We start from the raw sequence: 20,149 nt of genomic DNA, 5'->3' as shown, positions 1-20,149 counted from the left end.
GCCTATCCCAATACAGAAATTAATTTGTCTTAAACAGGGGTAGGCTACCTTCTGCACTCAAGCTGTTTTGGAACTACAGTTCCCATGAGGCTTTGCAAGACTCTGACAGGCACAGGCATGACTCCCAGAGGCAGAGGCATGATGGGATTTGTAATTTCACCACAGCTGGAGGGCTGAGGCTGCCTGCCTGCCTCTGTTGTAGATAAAAACTCTTCTATTACAGGAAGCAAGCAGTCATTTTGATGTTCTTGGGCAATGGACAGATTCACTTTATAAATAGTGCCAGTAGGGCATGGAAAGGGTCGGTTTTGTGCATGGAAGCGTGTGCACGTACTGGTGTAAAAGGGTTCTAGCGTCTATGGGGATATCATCCTATCCAGTGTAATAAATGTATGTGTGTACGCAAGCATTCGACACGCCATAGCTTTCTGTCAGCAGCATCCACATAGATATGCGTATTTAGTTACACCCGTGTGCAGGGGCCCAGGGGTCACTCGGCCGAGGTTGGAAATGACCCCCCGGGGGCCTTTATTGTGTGACATGCAGCGGCCAGTGTCGAGTGTGAGGTGAAGGGTTAACTCCTCCGAAGGGAACGGGTTAAGCTTCGCGCCAGTAAAATACCCGCCAGAATGCAGGGAGAGCCCATTGTTCTAGCGCGTCATAGACCCCGCCCCCTCGCTCTGTGACGCTGTGAGCGGCGGCTTCAGGCGGGTGTCGTTCAGAAGGGACGGAAGAGCAGCGGACGGAACCTTGCTGAACCGGAGAGGTAATTAACGAACGGTGTGACGAGTGCGGCGAGCTGCAGCCCTCTCCGGTGTACGTGTAGCGGGCTGCCGGCTGTGCGCCGCTTTCCGCAGTCTTTGCTGCTTATATAATGTATGGAGCGGGCGGGAAACCCCGCGGCATGTGGGGGGCCCCTCTGTACCGGGGGGAGCCGATGGAGAACGACAAGTCCCAGCCTGCAGAGCCTGGCAGTGCACGCTGGGGTTTGTAGTGCTCAGCGGGCAGAGGCGTGCACGCTGCTGGGAGGTAGGTGCAGGCATTGGTTGTATATGGCGCATCTCCTGTGTGATGGGCGCTCATACACGGCCAGATACGATGGAAGGTGGGAGGTGATCGTCACCCAGCCAGTGTGGTGAGCGGGGATCGGGCCAATGCGCCACACATCCCCCCAGCTGATTGAGGGGGGAGGGGAATCGGCCATTTTGTTGGCTGATCATTGTTTAGGTAAGGGTGGCCATACACCTATTGATCTGTGATCGTTGTAGGTACACGTGACTAATCCATATAAAATATAGTATTGATTGATCATATGATCCCATCAGAGGCGATGTATTGACAATTGATCTGTATTGTGATTGGCACACACACTCAGGTATTCCTTTGATATATTTTCACCACATCTAACCGACCTCCCAGTGTGGAGATTGATCCCAAGATGATTGGACGGTGCGTGCTTTATGATTTCTTCTCCAATCCATTTTGGTTTCATCAATTGATCACATTGATGCATGTGTGGCCACCATTGGACAGATCGGTGTGGAGGGGGTCCATGCTCCCCCTTTGTAGTCTTCAGGCTTGGATGAGGGTCATTATGTCCATAGAAGTGACAGTTACATTCAGCCGAGTCCGATGAGATTTAGATATTGGTCACATGGCAGAAAATGGAGCCCCTGAAGCTGGCCGTACACGGATTGTATTTTGTCCTTTTTCCTGCTGAATCTTCTGATATTCCAGCCGCCGGTCCCCGTCGTTATGACAGAAGTGGGATTAATTAAATCCACCGAGCCCGGTGCAAAATTATCGGCCAAGCGATGACTGCATCCTATAAGATTCACTCTGTTGAGGCAGCTGCAGGTCCCCGTGGAGAATACAATGGGTGTCAGGGGAGATTCCTCCATCCACATTGTTCAGCATTCATGGCGGAATCCAGTCCCTTTCCCTGGTTCAGCCTGTGAGACGTGTCAAAGATTTCTGAGTGGAAGTCCAGATTTCTTAATACAGATCACAGGCTCGTATCACTTCACATTGCTGATAATGATGATTGGAGCGTGGAGGGCTGCGACGATCGCTCCCGGGAGCGTGGAAGGCTGTAATGAGCGCTCTTTTACCTCTGGCCACTATAGGCTCCCCTAGCTCGCTGTCTGCTCCTCCTGATCTAGAAGTTTCCTGCCATTAGGCTCCATTCACACAGCTTCAACACAAGGATAAGGTTGGCTTATCTGGAGCAGTTGCCCATAGTAACCAATCAGCTTGTTCAGTTTTGGCCTGGTCCACACCTAGGCTTTTTGGAACAGTTGGAAAAGCCCTTTTAAATGCCCAACACAATAAATCCCATGATTTGTAATGGCTGCTGTGTACACCTGAGCAGCAAACTGGCAGCAGGAAAACCCCCAAAAGGTACATGAGCTTCTTTGGGCCGTTAACAGCACGTTTTGCCCCATAGAATTCGATGGTATTGGCCGAAATCGTGCGGCGAAGGACGTTGCACATTTTTGTGCGCGTTCGTCCGTTGCCCGCAATGTTTCATAAGCTGCCAAAGTGCACGTCTTTATGTGCACCCATACAAACTTGCATACAAATGTACACAAATAACTGCACGCTGAACATGTGCAAAAACGATGCCGTCTGGGTGTGAACCCGGCCTTAAGCCTTGAATATAAAGGCGCTGATTGGTTGCCACGGGCAACTGATCCAGCCCGCGTCTGCTCGTTTTCATAAATTCCCCTCTTGTTTTTAGTCATGTGACTGTTCTCTTCAAATCCTATTGGATTCAGCTGAAAATAACAGGATCTTCTTCAGATGTGAGAGTATACCAGGGGTGGGCAACAGCGGCCTGCAAGCCAGCTGTGCTTTTAACTACAAATCCCATCATGCCTCTGGGAGTCATGCCTGTAACTATCAGTCTTGCACTGCCTCTTGGGACTTGTAGTTCAGAGTTGTCCACCTCTGATGTATAGTATTGCAATATGGGGAGGGATTGTTGTAATGTACGGAGATGTAGATGACTTCTGATACTTTGTAGCTTGTTTACTGCTAGTATCCGTTTTCCCTGAACATAAAACCTGTAATAACTCGTGATAAGCTGGCTGGACTTGGTAGTCTTGTTCCCGTAGCCGTGCATTGTGCCAGACTTCTCAGACTGGTAATGGGCTCTTTGTTTAGTGAAAAAAGCAGGAGCTTGTGTTCCAGGTAGAATGTTATAGCTCCTATGATGTCATCACAGGGGTTGCAGTGCTCTTCTGTCTGTCAGGGCCCGGAGGAGGAGGGGCGCTTTGAGTCCTTCTCTAGATGCTGGGCACCCATTGGCTGGGATATAGCATGGTAGTCTATGGATGACAACATTGCACTGACTTCACTGCAGGCCATTCACTGTTGTCACCTGCAGGAGAAAGGGGGGAGGGGAGCTCACTGGCAGTCACCAGTTGATCTACATGTGGATTATAATTTCACAATGTTTGTAGAATGTATTGTATTTACATGTTTGCACCGTTTTGTTTTAAAATGCTTTTCTTTGCTGTTTGCTGAAATTTAGTTGTCGATTATAGTTTGCTGAAAATTGTTTTATTGATCTGCAAAGCTACTTTATTCTGATAGTTTCTTTGTTTACTTTGACCAGCCGTATACATAGACCAGCCGTATACATAATGAATGGGCCAAGGAATGAAATTTACAGCACCCCAAATTCAGTGTTTGTTGCCCAATGGACAAGTAACTGGAAATAATCAAGCCAATGCCACAAATCACAGCTATGAGATGCGAGCGTATATGGCTGGCCTAAAGAATCCAAAGGGGCTTATGGACTTGAAGGACCGGTTCACCTAAAAATAAATACCCCTCCCCCACACAGGTGCCTAATGGTGGCCTCCAGTGGGTTTTAGGGTTCATTCAGAGGAGTGTATTTGGCCATAAAATGACCCGATCTCGGAAGGGACAGGTGTTGCAGCTACATCCGTGCTTGTTTGGGTGTGTACTTTTGTGCAGCCGTGTGCTCCCATAGAGAAGAACAGGCTGCTGTCCACAATTATACGCAGCACCTTTCCCTTTGGGTCGTCTTATGGATCTGCACGCCTGTCTGAATGAGCCCTTACAGTCTAGCTAAAGAAACCTTGTCAGACGTTCCATAGATTTATACTGGGCTATACCATTGTAATAAAGCCCAGTACAAGGCTCACCACACAGTACAATCTCCTTTAGATATTGTAAAGCACTGCACAAACTGTTAAGGCCACATCAGACAAGGTTTCTGCAATGAAGCTGTAAACACAGCAGGAGGCCATTGGAAAGATGCAAGTCGGTACCTGGCCGGGGGTGTTTTGGTTTGGAGTAGGTTGTGGATCTGTCCTTTAAGACCAACATTGGTTTTCTGGTGCTATTGGGTGCACTCCCTGGCTGATCTTTCTCCAGGGAAGAGTTGGGTCAGCTTGGTTTGCATTTCCCCAGCCTATTGCTGCTGTTTTTCCCTCGAGATAAGCAATTGCCAGGGATGCTTCTGCTCTCCTCCTCCGTGTTCATAAACCTGCACGCCTTTCCCGTGCACATTTATGGAACGCTCTTCCATCAGATAGCCTGGGGGTGTGGATACTTGTGTGCTGCTACCTATATAACACAATGAACCGGCACCTAACGAATAAGAAAATATATGATGTAGTCGTACATTTCCTAGCTGCTTATGTGTATAAGATGAACGCATTCATGTACTAAAGGTTTATGTATTTCATACACAGGACTACATAGTGCTGCAGAGCCATAAGGTCACCAGATAGGTATTTAAATGCAGGACAGACTGGAGATGCAGGTAGTAAAGTTCCATTTCTCTCATTGTTTAAGCTGTTATAAGTGATTTGGTCCAGGCTGCTGGGCGCTTGTTTTCAGATGGTGAGCGGGCTCCCGTCTTTCCGCCCTCCTGTCCCGGCCGGGAGCCGCGCTGTGGATGCGCTCAGCATTGTCCCATCTACTCCAGCAGAGCGCCGGCCGCACACGTGGGTCGGGCGCATGCGCGGGGAGGTGGGCGGGGCCGCCATAGCAGGGATGGGCGGGGACGCGTGTTTTCCTGGCCTGCAGAATCGGGGGAAACTTTGTACATCATAACGGTGACGGCGGGAGCCATCAGCTCTCCGGTAAGCCGGCCTGGCGGCTCTTTATAACCCCCTGATACATTCACACGTGACTATGTAACATGCATGAGCCGTGCGCTCTACAAAACGTGCCAATGATTAGCGATGCAGCAATATCCCCCCCCTCCCCTGTGTCTGCACTGCTCACCGCCATGGAGGCATTGCATTGTAACATCAATGGCCTCTGTCCATCCCGGCACACTAGCAGTAATCCTCCATTCAGCGGTGATTGCTTTACATTATTTAAAAGAATAAACGATTAGACCCTATAGAGCATTCATTGTGGGTGAGCCCTGTAGCTTCATGTATTAACCCTTCTTTGTGCTAATAGAACAAAGAATTTAGACCTCAATGATTGATTCCCCCACAATTTCTATGATTTGTGATCACATAAACTGTAAGATTTTGTCTTCTGAACAATGTACATCTGTCTGACTGCTGGGTGTTTTATTCATGTATAATCTGAACATCTTGTTTGTAATGTTGTTTTTTTTCTTTGTTGTCTTTAGTTAACTAAACGTGTTTGATCTTGAGGTTTTTTATTTGTTTTTTTATTTTTCTAATGCAGAAAATGGGCAAGAAGCAGAATGGAAAAGGCAAGAAAGTTGAAGAGGCAGAGCCTGAAGAATTTGTAGTGGAAAAGGTTCTAGATAGACGCGTAGTGAATGGAAAGGTTGAATATTACCTTAAGTGGAAAGGTTTCACAGAGTAAGTCATTTGTTTCTTTTTTATAACCTTTTTGTTTTGTAAATATAAAAGGCCAATAATGCCCCCTCATGTTTCTTTGTACTACATTTTTAGTTTGGTATGCTTCAGGTGTATAAATGCCATTTTAGTATGACATCTGTAACTTGTTCATCATTGGAACTCCAGTTTTCATGTTTACCTTTTTTTAGGGTCTATGCACACTGGATGTGTGTTGTGGCAAATTGCCTTGTTTACTGTCCGCCCAGTTCACACTAGTGCTCTGTGATAGTGTGCACTGAAAAGTACAGAACTAAGGCTGATGGAACTGAATGTCGCTTGTGATATTTCAGTAAAGTTCTATAAAAAGTACAGTGCACTGGTCCTTTTGGTGCATACCAGGGCTGTTCATTCAGCGCAGCGCTTCGGTGTGGACAAGCCTTCATTGAAGTTAAAGTTTATTGACAGTGATGTTTAGCGTTTCAGTCAGCTCTTCATTTTTTTGCAACAGATTTTAACATCCCATATAGAATGTCAGCATCCCGCCCTTCTCCCCCAAAAAAGCTTTCACTTGGATTAGTAGTGTTTGGCTGATGCATGCTAAAGGCATGATATATCCTTTTCATGACGGGTTTAGATTGAAAATGTAACTTTAATGCAGTTTGTCATGCCTGCATTAAAGTATCACTAAAATTGCAAGAGCAGGTGTTCTTTATATGTGGGTAGCTTGTAAAACATAAGCCATTACTTATTAAGTGACACTAAACTCAGGAGTTAAATCTTTCAAATGCATTCAAGTACCTTAACTAATACAAAAATGTATCTTATTTGTGTATCAATGAACAATAGATTAGGATTATGCAATATGTGTGACCTTTAGTCCAAATGGACTTTTTTTGAATTTTTAATTTACAGAGTGCTGGTGATTTCTATTGTTCATTGACTGTATGCGTCGCCATCCGTGATTGTCACTGGAAGCACCACTATTTTCACTTGGACCGGAAGCGCTGTTAGGAGTGCAGTGGGACTTACTGTTTTCTGGCCTTATTTGTGTATCACTAGGCTGTCGGTCCTCAAATCAGGTCTGAATTGGTGCTGACACTGTCCTTCTGGAAGGTGGCTACTTTTGTTCCCCATGGTCCCTGTGTGTTGTAATGTAGTCACCGCTCCATGCTCGCTCCCGTGATGGACTACAATCTCATGTTTTAGTTTACTAATTTGTATTGAGATTGTAGTCCATCACGGGAGCGAGGTTGGAGCGGTGGCTACTTTACAACACACACAGAGACCATGGGGAACAAAAGTAGCCACCCTCCAGCAGGAAGGACAGTGTCAGCACCAATTCAGAGATGATTTGAGGATCTACAGCTGAGGAATACACAAATAAGATACATTTTTGTTGAATTATTTTTAAGATTTAACTCTAGTGTCACTTTGCTCATCGTTTCCCATAACTTGATTAGTGTTGTCCCCCTGCATCTAAGATTGAATTCATGACCACTTACTGGCTCCAGACTACATTGAAGCTGTAAGGAGGGATGGTGTTGAACCCAATGTCTGTGCTGATTCCTGTGCATAGGAGAATTAAGTTCTGGTCCCTGTCACCATTATCCTTGCATTGGTGTGTTGTTGATCCCAAACAAGCTCGCAGGCAATGAAATGCAGAATGGTCATGCTGTTTTAGGTTAAGGATGACGACCCCAGACCCTAGTCTGTAGGAATAGTCCTCTTCTGTGGGCAGATTGTTACAGCAACCTTCATGTCTAGTTACGTTTCATATCCGAGGTGGATAAGCAAGACAGCTGCTCCATTTAGTAGGCCCATTTATGCCAGTCTTGTTTTTAAAGTTTGTTTTTTCTGTGCTAACATGTAGTTTATGTTCATGTTTCAGTGCAGACAACACATGGGAACCAGAAGAAAATTTGGACTGTCCAGAATTAATTGAAGCATTTCTTAACTCTCAGAAGGCAGGCAAAGAAAAACCAGCAGATGCAAAAAGGAAGTCTATTTCAGACAGCGAGTCTGAAGAAAGCAAAGCAAAGAAAAAGCGAGAATCGGTATGACAATAGTGGCTACAGGGTTGGGGTGGCATAAAGCAAGGTGGTACAAAATGAGAGCTGGCAGAATGCCAACTGCTGTATCACGTTTCCATTTATTTATTATATTCCCAATCACCACAAGGTGTCTGTCTGCACATTATCAGCGTTCCTCTGACACTTCAACCTACTAGAATATCTCGGCTTTCCTAAACCTATATGGCAAACTTGGACACTGGCACACTATTTGCACTGCCACACTATGGCGCTTGGATCTAATAGTCTGTTTAGGAACAGAGTGCTAAATTTTGAGGGGCAGCAGAAACTGCGCCTGTTTTCCCATACTTAAAAGATTGTTATAACGGATTGTGTGGACATAGTAGGAGCAGCAAACCAACCTGCAATAAGGTCTCTTTTAAGAAAAAAAAATCCACTTTGTGCCACCAGCAAGCCTTGGTCCCCTTATTTGCACGTGACGTGGTTTCTGGTGATGTGAAAGGCTGGCTACCTATCGCTTAGCTCTGAACCAATAGGGAGGCACAGTGGCCTAGAAGGCCAGCCTTCTACACGTGTCTCTGCGAACAAGAACCTCTCAATGTAGGGCCGCTTTGTTTTTAGCTCGACACCTGTCAGGCCAATTTTGGAGGCTTTTTACGGTTTTTGTCTTGTTTGAAAATATGATCTTATTGGTTAAGCAAATGTGTAATCTGGAGTCAGCGAGTCGTATACCTGTTTTAAAACTAATATACCAGAAGCGGCATAAGGCGAACAATAAATTAAAGCCACAATCTTCTCTGAGATCAAAAGAAATCTGTGAGATGAAGGAAAAATAGGAGGCAGCTTTAAATTTGACCCCCACCCCCCCTTTTACTTTACGGTTAGGGGCTTTGGGGAAATATCAGAGACCCCGATGGTTCCCTTTTGGAATAAAGATTGAGGACTTTTTTTTTTTTTCCGCAGCCCCAGCACTTGAACAGCACAATGAACAGCAAGCACTTGGTTCAGAGGCTTCCTGTTCATTCATAGAGGTGATGGTACTACCTTGCTTTATAAATGAACAGGAAGTGCTCCACATCACTTCTGTTCATTCATGATTGTGGTATCTGCTTACTATGTCCACAATCCTGAATGAACAGGAAGTGATGTAGAGCATTTCCTGTTCATAATTGGGGACATAGTATCTGAACACTGTCCTCAGTTATTTACAAACATCGTAGTGATCAGTACTAGTAATTACCATGTTTAAATATTACAGGGAGCGATCAGCAAATGTTCCATATTTGCTGATTGTCCCGCAGCTCTTCTCCCCGCATCACCCCGATCAGCCTCCTGACAGATTTCTCCTCCCTGCTCTGTCCCCTCCAATCCCCAATGCCCCTGCAGATACAGGCAGAGCAGAGTGGATCGGAGGGGCCACAGACTTCCAGCATGCAGCAGGAAGGAGAGAGCTGCGAAGCTGTAGTTTGTTTTTGGGGGGGAGGTTTGGTGGAGCTCTCCACCTCTGGACACCAGGGGTCTGTCACCTACGTTGAAGGGACTGATCACTGAGCTGATGAATCGCTGGCTCCCAGTGCGGAGGAGAGAACTAGGGGACCATGACCAACTAATCGATGATGAGAATCGTTTAAAACAATTCCCATTATAGATTCTTGATTTCGTGGGTTTTCAGCCCTAGAAAATAATGCACTTCTCCACACTGGCAGCTGTAAAAAAATCTTAAAATTATATAAAATGTTTAGAACACTGCTCAATCCAAAAGATGGAATGGGGAAAAAATGGTGCTAGCATCAGGTACTTTATTTGCACTGGATTTTGTATCTGTTCGCACTATTTAAGCTGTGATTTGTTATACCGGTGAACTTTGTGTCTGTGAAGTGCCCACTCAGGACAAAGTAATAGCTTTATTTCATAGTCTTCCACAGCTAATACTGTACTTGCTGGTGCATGAGATTGGGGTTCTTGTTACTTTGACAACGCCCAGTCCTTGAGCAGCTGCTTTCCAGTCCCGAGCACTGCCATATGAGGACTCCGACATGAAACCTGCTTAAGACTTTTGTGTTAGGGCTCTGGTGGAAGAATGGGGGGAGGAGGTATGTTTGGGATTGTGTCTGAGGTAGAGGGGGCAGGCCATCGAGCAAATTTTCTAAATCTGATTGGAGTGATCTAATTAACAAATGGGCATGAATAGTTGCCATGCTCCTGCTTGATTTCGGCTGACATTTGAGCCATAGGCTTCCCAATCTGCCCCCTCCCATGCTCGACAACCTTTTTCAGTTGACTTTAGTTGAGAATCTTCAGACCGGCTACTTCAACAAAACAGTTCCTGTGCCCAGTCACTCACATGCTGCTAAATGCAAAGTGGGCAACAGGGACTCTTTCATGCATGCTTGTTTGTGTGGGTGGGGGAATCTAGGCGTTTCTTATTGATTCTTTATTAATATAGTTTTCTTGTAGTAGAACTGTTTAAGCTGTGAAATGGTGTGTCTATAATCTCTGGAGTTCTGTGTGATGTCTCCATTAACAAGGGAAACTTTTTTTTATTTCAGGTTGATAAACCCAGAGGTTTTTCCAGAGCCTTGGAACCAGAGAGGATAATTGGAGCTACAGACAGCAGTGGAGAGCTGATGTTCCTTATGAAATGGTGAGCTGGATTAGATATTTTGTATTGATATTAAAATCTAACTGAACCTAATTTTAGTTTGCTACAATGGCAAAGGGTACAAAATCATGTTTCCTTTTTGCAGTCTGTTTGAGATTTGTGCTGGCTTCCTGACTGGTTGATTTGGAGTCAGACAGAAGAGTAAAACCCTTTCTGGGAAAAAAGGAAACCCCTTTCTGATAAGGATACAGGCTGGTTCAGAATGTTGGGATTGTTTGCGGCCTGTCTGCATTAGGGGGCTTTCCCGCCACTTTGTAAATGATGAAACAATGGATAACTCCAGTGGGCTTTTTACTATAAAATCCTGTGTTTTGGGACTGCTTGGGTCTCCTTTTTCAAGGTGATGTGTGTTCCTGAAAAGTCTATTTTGCCTAATATGTAGTTTGGAGGAACACTTTATCCAATTTCTGCAACTGAGCTTTAACAATGTTTCCAGTGGCCGTGCACCCGTCCTATTCTGTTGGCCATAGGTACATGTGCAAATTGATCACATAGATTTCAAATTGTCACCCCATAATTCTCATTTTTAACCTTTTTGGCACTGCTCCTCCCCCTCCACCGGTACATGTGTGCTAGCCGTACCCTATACTGCAGCCCTGCGCTATGAATATCTGAATTTCACTTCCAAATGGTGAACACTCATTGGTCAGAAGAGCTTCTCAATGGTCAGCACTGTCAGGTGACTGTGCTGACCAATGAGTGAGAGCGAAATTCAAAATCCATACTGCAGGGCTGCAGTATAGGGTACGGCTAGCACACCTGTACCGGTGGACGGGAAGGAGCGTTTGCCAAAAGGTTTAAGTATAATGGGGTGTGGTGAAGGGACCAGATTGTCGGAGTAATTCAATTTTGGATCTGAATTGCCTACTTAATTTTCAGGCTAAATTACTGACTGAAAAAAAATTGTAATTTTAAAACACAAGTCTGATCAAATGTATAATTGTGTTGCTTTAGACTGAACTCTTAAATTATTTTACAGGAAAGACTCTGATGAAGCAGATTTGGTTCCAGCAAAAGAAGCAAATGTGAAATGTCCGCAAGTTGTAATTGCTTTTTATGAAGAGAGGTTAACATGGCACTCCTGTCCAGAGGATGAAGCGCAATAGAACTATTACCGTTGTAGAATTTTTGTTTTTTCGTTTTTGTTTTTTTTTTTTTTATTGACTTTTGGCCACTTGAATTTACTTAAGGTTATGTGTTTAGTATTTTTCTGATAAACCACACCAGTAATTCGGCTGAATGTGGCCCCCACAATGTATATGGTCTATAGAGCTTTTGATACATACGTATTTGCTCTAGGCTTTTTATAAATCTTTAATCAACAGAAGTCTGAGCATCTAATGCAAACTTGCAATTGTTTTGTAGCCTTCAAAAGATGTGCATGTTAATGCTTTATTCCCATTACCATAGGCTATTAGTACCGGATTCTGCTTCGATGTAAGCAGTCTGGAGAACTTTGTAGTATGTGGAATGTTTCCTGACTGTATATTGTTTACTTCAATGTAAATACTGGTGAGCAGTGTTCAATAAATAGTTTTATATTCTCGAATGTCTGATTTTTATCAGGAACCTGTTAAATTATCCTCTACCGAGAGATCTACTGGGGCCACTTGTCTGGCTGTCTTGTCTTTAATACATCTAACGTGTTACAATCACTCTGCTTAGAAAAATTAAAGTCAGAACTCTGATCTGCATTTTTTTTTTTTGTCCAGGTTGTCTTGAATATTAAAATGATTGCCATTTAATTAGCAATTTGGAGGGGGAGATTCTGCATTCATTTTGTATTTTGGCATAAATAGTTTCTACTTTAGCAGCCAAATTAGGATAATGCCTATTATATTTGTTACATGTTCCAGTCCACATAGTATAAGCTACAAATGTAAGATGCTTTTTGCAGTTTTAAAATTGGGTTTTACTTGGTTAGAATATTGGGGCCGTCAGGGATTTGTATTGCCCCTGTCTGTACTGTGCTGGCTGAATTCATTATAACGTGTAAAGTAGATGTGCACACTCCCTGTCCTAAGAAAGTGTTACAGGATTATGTCTGGCTTCTGCATTGTATGTTAATGAGGTTAACGAGAGAATCACAATCCACACATTTCTCTGCCTTTCTAGAAGGACTGATCACTAGGAAGGTGCTTATCAAAAAAACCTGGATTCAGCCATTGTGCCCACTGCAACAAAACATGTCAAAGCTAAGATGTTTGTAAAAAAAAAGTCATCATGCTGTGTGAAAAGCAAGAGTCTGGGGGTGGGTTCCCCCTCCCCAAATTTGACTGTAAAAGTGGTAATACTTTGAAGAAAACCTTTTAAACCCAATTTTGGGGAAAATGTACTTGACCCCCCTCTGACTATGCTAATTGCTTGTCATGGTTGTGGGGGGGGGGATTTATCAAAACTAGAGCAGGCAGAATCTATAGCAGTTGCCCATGGCAACCATTCAGCATCTCTAGTTTGCTCAGGTAAGATTTGAAAATGAGACAGAGAAGCTAATTGGTCGCAGTGCAAATCTGCTCCAGATTTTGTCTGCTCCAGTTTTGATGAATTCCTCCAAGTGCTTCCAAGGGAGGACGTTTTTTGTTTTCTGCCCGCAGCTAATTGGCTAGTTTGTTTGCAGCCATATCACAGAGAGCAGCTGCATCCAGAGGCAGTTATTGGCCACCCTGGATCGCCCATGTGAATGTAGCCTAAAGGCTTGTTCACATGTCCAGACCAGAACATCCCCATGGTATTTTTGGGCTTTGTTCACAGAAGCGCATTCTGTTGCGGTCCAGGCAAATACTGCTAGTCTCATTTTCTCTGGTCTGGAACACATGCAAACGCACTAGAACGTACCTGGAAGCCCATTTTAAGCTGAAAACGCACTGCATTTCCACATCTGGTCTGGATATGGTGTGAGCATGGCCTTAAGGTGAAATCTCAGTCTACAGTGCAACAGTTAATACTAGGGATGCACCGATACTGAATATTTGGCCTTGTACTCTCCCAAATCCTCTGATACTTACCCCCGATACCAGAACTTCCGGTCAGAGAGATTTCCTCTGACAGGCAGTGCTGCATGGGAACATGCAGCCAGCTTCCTGATTGGCCAGGAAGTCTGCTCCATGCAAGCGGAAGTTCCCGTATCTTCGAGTTCAGAAATATATAAATATCAGTACTCTATACTGAAAAACTGGTATCGGTGCATCCCTATTAATACACATGGGTGCAGGTCACACTTTCCGCTAAAGTGACACTGAACTTAAAATCTTAAAAATGCATTCAGGTAACTTTAACTCCTAAGTTTAGTATAAGAGCAGAAGGCTATGCAGGGTACCTTCCCTGGTCATGGGACACTGCCTACAGCATTTGGTAGCGGTTCCTCTGCACTAGACTATAAGGCTGGATTTGCAATGTAAGTGGAAGTGTGCATAGCAACGCACAGACAAGTGTAAATGGGCCCATATAGTTTGCCTTTCCTTTCACACCGAGCTAAAGCGCATAGACATGAACCAACCACCAAGAAAAGAATGAGATTTCTAGCTGATATGCAATCGGTCCTAAAAAAAAAAAAAAAAGTCAGAAGTTTGTCTGGTCCTATAAATCTACCAGCAGCACATTGATTGGAGAAACTACTACAGCATCCTTAGGCCTTGTTCTCTTGGACTTCAGCTTGTATAAGAGCAGTGTGTTCTGAAGGCTTTTACAAATCATCTAAAAGCTTTCTGCAGCTTTGTTGAAGCCATTAAAGGACTCTTCACTTTCGTTTTGGAAATGATGCAGATCTTAATGAGTACTGTTACTTTAACCCCCTCATGACTGGAGATCTACACTGTACGTCCCCAGCATGAAGTGCCCAAATGGCTGACCATGTACGCTACGTGCTCAGTTATTTGAAGCTTTTAAAAGTCGGTAACCGCTGAGCTCAGTGCTTACTCTTCAATAATGGATGTCTCGGTATTGAGGCATCCATTAATAAAGACATTTAGCTTTGCAAAAGCTTAGTTCTTTCACCAATGAAAGAATGAAGCTTTTACAGATACTTGATCGCTGTCAGTGATCGAGTAGCTGACAGTGACAATAGAGCCCTGTGAATGGCTTTGCTTTATCACTGCTTTGACAGTTCTACACACATGGAGATCTGTTTTGATGGCTCTCTACAGATCCTGATGTGTACAATGATGCACATGTTTCATCTTGCTACATATTTCTCTGCTTCCTAGAAATCTGGAGGAAAAATTAAACATTTGTATCATTGTAATAAAAACATTGTATCAGACTTCTGATCTTAGAATGATCAGAAGTCTTAAGTGACGTCTGAATCTGACATGCTGCAGATTCAGTCACTAAGGTTAATATTGGCTGCTAAGTTTTAAGCAGCTTAATAACCCAAAATAAAAAAAATAAATTATCAAGCAGTTATAGTGGCTGCTTAATATAATAGACAAAAAATGTAAAGTAAAGAAATAAAAATAATTTACCAAAATAAAAGTATACACAAAAATATTTTTGTTTACAAATTAACCCCTTACAATGAAACTCCACAGCTGAGCTGCACCTCTTTGTTTTTCACCCTATATAATATGTGTGGGTGCACTTAGTAAGAAAGTATGTTACCGCTGTGGAAGTATCAGAGCAAAATTTTTAAAAGTGCTTCAGTCATTAAGGAACAGAAACTGAAAAAAAAAAAGCTCAGGCAGGAATGTCTAATCTGGTGTTTACAAGCGGAAGCTGTCACTTATTCAAGTTAATGATCAGGTGACAGCCTCTGCATGTAAATGCCTGCACACCGCATGTAATGGTATGTGATATGATTACATGAAGTTAGAAAACTCTCCCTGGACACGCAATCGATGTGTCCCAGGAGAGTGATTCCTAACCAAATGTATTTCATCACATACCATGCTGCAGGAAAATGTAAGGTCCCACATATAAAAGAATACACTTTTTTCAAAAAACACACACACACACTCTCTCCTCTCTCTCTCCTCTCCTCTCCCCTCTCTCTCTCTCCCCTCAGGATTTCAGAAAAATGGCTTAAAGGATCTGTGTGTCGCCACAGAGAAGCAGCTATGCGGGCTGCATCCGACAAATGCAGACCGTGTACCTGACTTGCCTGCGGGCCGGCATTTTCAGACTCCGGCTTTAGGGCCTCATGTAGAAGGGCAAATAAGATCGGATAGCCTGCTGTTTTCAAGGCCAGTTAATCGCTATGACCACATACAAAGTGGGCGATTACTTTTGGCCAAGAATGCGGTCTTTGCCAATCTGAATCCTGGTCTCTTACATGTGAACATCAAGTGCCTATGATTTGCATAGGGTATAAATCTGGCTTCTGCTGTGGACACACACACACCTAAAATGAAAAAAAGGCCTCAGTCATGAAGGGGTTAAAGGAAAACTGCTGTTAGGTGTTTGGATGCATTGCACTAACGCGGTGGAATGAACCCTAGGGTCCCATTTAGACTTTTCTGGTCTGTTGTGCTGCAACTGAATTCTAATCAATTCCCTATGAATGGCATCACAACATACTGCAGATAGCAGTGGGTGTGGACACACGGGAGGTGCGTTAGGCTGCCATTCAAATAAATGGCATTGCAACGCACCTGTGGCACAATAGCACACACCAGTTGCATTGTGCGATAGCATGCATGAATCGCATGGTATCGTGCGATGAATGCAACGCTATGGTGTGAATGGCCACTAAATGATCATTGATACTTCTTTTAAGGAGTGATTTCAATAATGTTACTACTACAGATGGTAGACTCACTGGCCTGTAGTTGGCAACTTCTTCCTTACTTCCCTTCTAGTATAGTATTTCCAGGCTATAAGGATAAAGAGGGGAATTTTTGAAAACTGGAGCAGACAAAATCTGGAGCAGTTGCCCATAGTAACCAATCAGCTTCTCTCTTCAGTTTGGTCAATTAAGATTAGCAAATGAAAGAGAGAAGCTGATTGGTTTCCATGCACGACTGCTTCAGATTTTGTCTGCTCCAGTCTTGATAAGTTCCCCTCAAACTTATTTGGGGGCATACCTCATATGTCCATGGTCTTTTAACAGTTGTATTTTGCATAGCTATGACATATGCTCCCAAGTGGCTTTATCTGTACATTAGAGCAGGCTCTGCAGGGGCTCTGATGCTGAAGTGAGGCTTTGCCAACTTTCTGTTTTTAATAAGTTTATTATTAGAAGCCGGTTTTAATAAGTTTGTTGTGTCAACTTATAGGACTGTATTTGGCCTACATCACAGGACCCCTGTGTCACTGGTACAATGCTGCAGCTGTTACAAGGCCCAATTCTAGACCAGCACTGTACTGAACAGGAGTTTCTATTACTCTGGCGGTGAGTGTCCAAATTTAATGTCATCATTAATCAAATGTAAGTCTGAACTTCTGATAAAAATGCGAGGTCTGATTATCTTGCAGCTCCCCATTGTAATTGAAGGTGCTGGTGATGCTTCAGCGCAAGATCTTGGAAAGGTTCCCACATACAGAGAGAAGACATTCCAGAGACTCCAGGGACGTGTTCTTACTGGATTTGAGATTCTTTTTTTTCGTTTCACTTAACTTTATTGCTATCACAGAGGAACTAAGAAGCCCCTGTGTGATAGCATTTGGAGGTGACAGGTTCTCTTTAGTTAACCTGTCACCTCCAATACAGGAATTCTAGCACAGCATTGTGCTGGCTCTCCTGTGACATCTGAGATGGAAAGGCTTCGAGTGCAGCTCCCCCGTCTCAGTGTTCACATAGAGCAGAATGGAGAACGGATATTCTCCGCTCTGCTCCCCGCTCTTCATCCTCAACTACCTTGCCGTGCTCCCGGGTCCCCCAGAAGAGCGAGGGACCCCGAAAACCATGGTGGAGAGAGAGTCAGCCAGCGAGGAGAGAGGCAGCAAGCGGGGAGAGAGGTAGCTGACAGGGAGGGGGACAGACCTGAAAGCTGCATACAGGTGATCTCAGTGGCATCGCAGAGATCCCTTGTACAAAACAAGCGGCGGCTTCCCTGCTCTACATTTAGCTCTGCTTGCCTAAATCAGGGATAAAGGTAGAAAAAAACTAGCCACCCGGCACCTGGAACTGCATGTCCCAAGCGTCGGGTCATAGGAATTACACACCCCTGCTGCCCCTCTACTCCCTGCCACCCAGAGGCCGAGCCTCAGTGGCCTTGTGGGAAATCCGGCCCTGACTGCCAGATATGCAGATCACAGTAAACGCTGAACTTCCAGTGCTGACACTTACAGCCCCGGCTCTCATACAGTGCATACAGTGAAGGCTATTTGGGTCCCTTGCACTCCACCTCATCCATTCATAAAACATTTATTTTTATACTTTTCACATGGTGCTGTGTAATTGGACGAGGTGGAAATTGTGATGTTCATCTGTCCCCCCTTGTCCAATCCCAGCCTTCACAGTATGAGATCCGGGACTGGAAGCTCAGAGCTTACTGTACTGTCGTTGCTGGGTGACACTAATTTTAACTAACGCAGCACATTATAGCACATGGAACGCACATCACTAGAGGCGATTTACTGGTATATAGCAAATGTGCAAAATTCACTTTTCCCAGAGTTCCCCTTTAGAAGCTTTCATGTTTCTTATCAACAAGCAGCTATTAAAAACTTAAATGAAGAAGCCACTAGGTGGTGCATGGACATTTACATATACAGGTGAAACTCGAATAATTAGAATATCGTGCAAAAGTAATGGCAGTAATTGCTGCAAAAGGGGCCCAAACCAAGTACTGAGTACATATGCATGCTTGTACTTTTCAGAGGTCCGATATTGTTCTATGTACAATCCTTGTTTTATTGATTGCATGTAATAATCTACTTTTTGAGGTTGTGGATTTGGGGTTCTTGGGGTTTTCATGAGCTGTAAGCCATAATCATCACAATTATGACAAATCAAGGCTTGAATTATCTTGCTTTGCATGTAATGAGTCTATCTCATATATTAGTTTCACCTTTTAAGTTGCATTAGTGAAATAAATGAACTTTGCACGATATTCTAATTATTCGAGTTTCACCTGTAATCTGCATCCATTCAACACATGAAATACAAACCCAGGCTTGCCCCTGCATAGGACATATCTATTTATTTTTAGCTAGGTTCATCTAGCAACAACTCCAACACCCCAAAACGGAGCGGCACCGAGGTAAAGGGCACCTCACCCCCAGATTAGAACAAACATCATACAACCACAACAACAATGGGGTTTTTAGTGGTAGCTCATGACAAGGAAAAAATACCAAAAACAAATATATTCCATATATAATAAAAACATTATAGTTTTAAAAGAAAAGTCCTTCATGGCACATGAAACATTACAGGATATACAACTGAGATAGTGAACTTGCTGGAGGGAATGACGATAATGGGATCCTCCTCCAAGTAGATTGCAGATTAACTAAAGACGTCATGTAATGCTGGCAGATGTATTATCTCAACGCGTTTCACCGCTATCGGCTTCTTCAGGAGAGAGGCGTTCACATAAAAGCTACATCATGAAATATAGGGACACCGTACCTGGTGGGAGGAGGGACCACAGGAGGGGCAGGGTCTGGACTAAACAGGCAGCAGTGAAACCAGTTCAAAGTCTGGCGTGGTGATCCCAACCAGCGTCCGTCCTGCACGATGGCTCCTCCTTGTTTCTGTAAAAATGTATTGATTTTAATATGTACGGAATAAAATGTTCTACTTTTTTACATTTTTTCTGTTTCTTTGTCATGAGTTATCGCTAAAAGCCCCATTTTTGTTGTGGTTGTATAATACTTTTTAACTAGGTATACGGTATATATTATGGATGGACCTATACCAAAACTAGTATTGGTATCGGTGCCGATACCGAGTATTTGGGCGAGTACTTTTATTCGCCCAAATACTCCGATACTTACCCCCGATACCGTAACTTCTGGTCAGCGGAAATCTCAGTGTCGTGAGCGAACAAGGAGCCAGCTTCCCGGCCAATCAGGAAGCCAGCTCCATGCTGTTTGGCTGGCTCAATTACCCGCCGCCCGGCTTTCTGATTGGCTGGGAAGCCGACTCCATGCTGTTTGGCCGACTCAATGATGAATGGCCGGGAAGCCGGATCCATGCTGATTGGCCGGGAAGCCGACTTCCCAGCTAATCATCACTGAGCCAGCCAAACAGCATGGTGCTGGCTTCTCGGGCAATGAAGAAGCCAGGTGGCGGGTCATTACTCGCCGTCCAGCTTCTTCATTGGCCGGGACGCAGGCTTCCCAGCCAATCAGCATTGAGCTGGCCAATCTGCATGGAGCCATCTTCCTGGCCAATCAGGAAGCCGGGCAACGGGTAATGACCCATTGCCTGGCTTTTTGCTTTGTTGGGAAGCCAATACCATGCTCCCGGAAGTACCGATATCGGTATTTGGTATCGGCAAGTACCGAAAGATAAATTTTAGGGATGCACCGATATATCGGTCGAAAATGGCACTTTTGGCAAAATGCAGAAAGTGCCATTTTCTTGCCGATACATCGGCGCATCCCGGCTTTCTTTCCTCCCCGCTCGGAGCTGCTCTGTGTCCCAGCGGGGAGCAGAGAAACTGTGATAGCCGGCCGAGCGCTGCAGGGGAAGAGCGATGTGAGCAGCCGGCGTCTCTCCTCCCACACCTCAGCCTCCTGTCACAGTTCGGCGAGCCCCTAAAAGTAAA

The 20,149-nt window shown here is 44.3% G+C and overlaps 1 protein-coding gene across 2 annotated transcripts; it reads left to right on the top strand.

The window, feature by feature from the left end:
* The first annotated feature begins 634 nt into the window (after positions 1–634).
* Positions 635–12,042, top strand: CBX3 (chromobox 3). Of its 2 annotated transcripts, XM_018576181.1 has the most exons (6): positions 635–766; positions 4,728–4,798; positions 5,686–5,825; positions 7,693–7,858; positions 10,384–10,478; positions 11,476–12,042. In XM_018576181.1, exons 2-6 carry the CDS (start codon positions 4,775–4,777, stop codon positions 11,600–11,602), a joined length of 552 nt encoding a protein of 183 aa, XP_018431683.1. In that variant the 5' UTR covers positions 635–766; positions 4,728–4,774; the 3' UTR covers positions 11,603–12,042. The 2 variants fall into 2 exon arrangements, with proteins under 2 accessions (XP_018431683.1, XP_018431693.1); XM_018576191.1 differs by lacking the exon at positions 4,728–4,798 and having other exon boundaries at positions 638–766.
* Positions 12,043–20,149: the final 8,107 nt, after the last annotated feature.

This window comes from Nanorana parkeri, unplaced genomic scaffold (genome assembly GCF_000935625.1).
Source record: "Nanorana parkeri isolate BGI_ZX_2015 unplaced genomic scaffold, ASM93562v1 scaffold4, whole genome shotgun sequence".
NCBI classification, from domain to species: domain Eukaryota; kingdom Metazoa; phylum Chordata; class Amphibia; order Anura; family Dicroglossidae; genus Nanorana; species Nanorana parkeri.
Note: the sequence above shows the minus strand (reverse complement) of the source record. Positions and strands in the feature narration are given on the sequence as shown.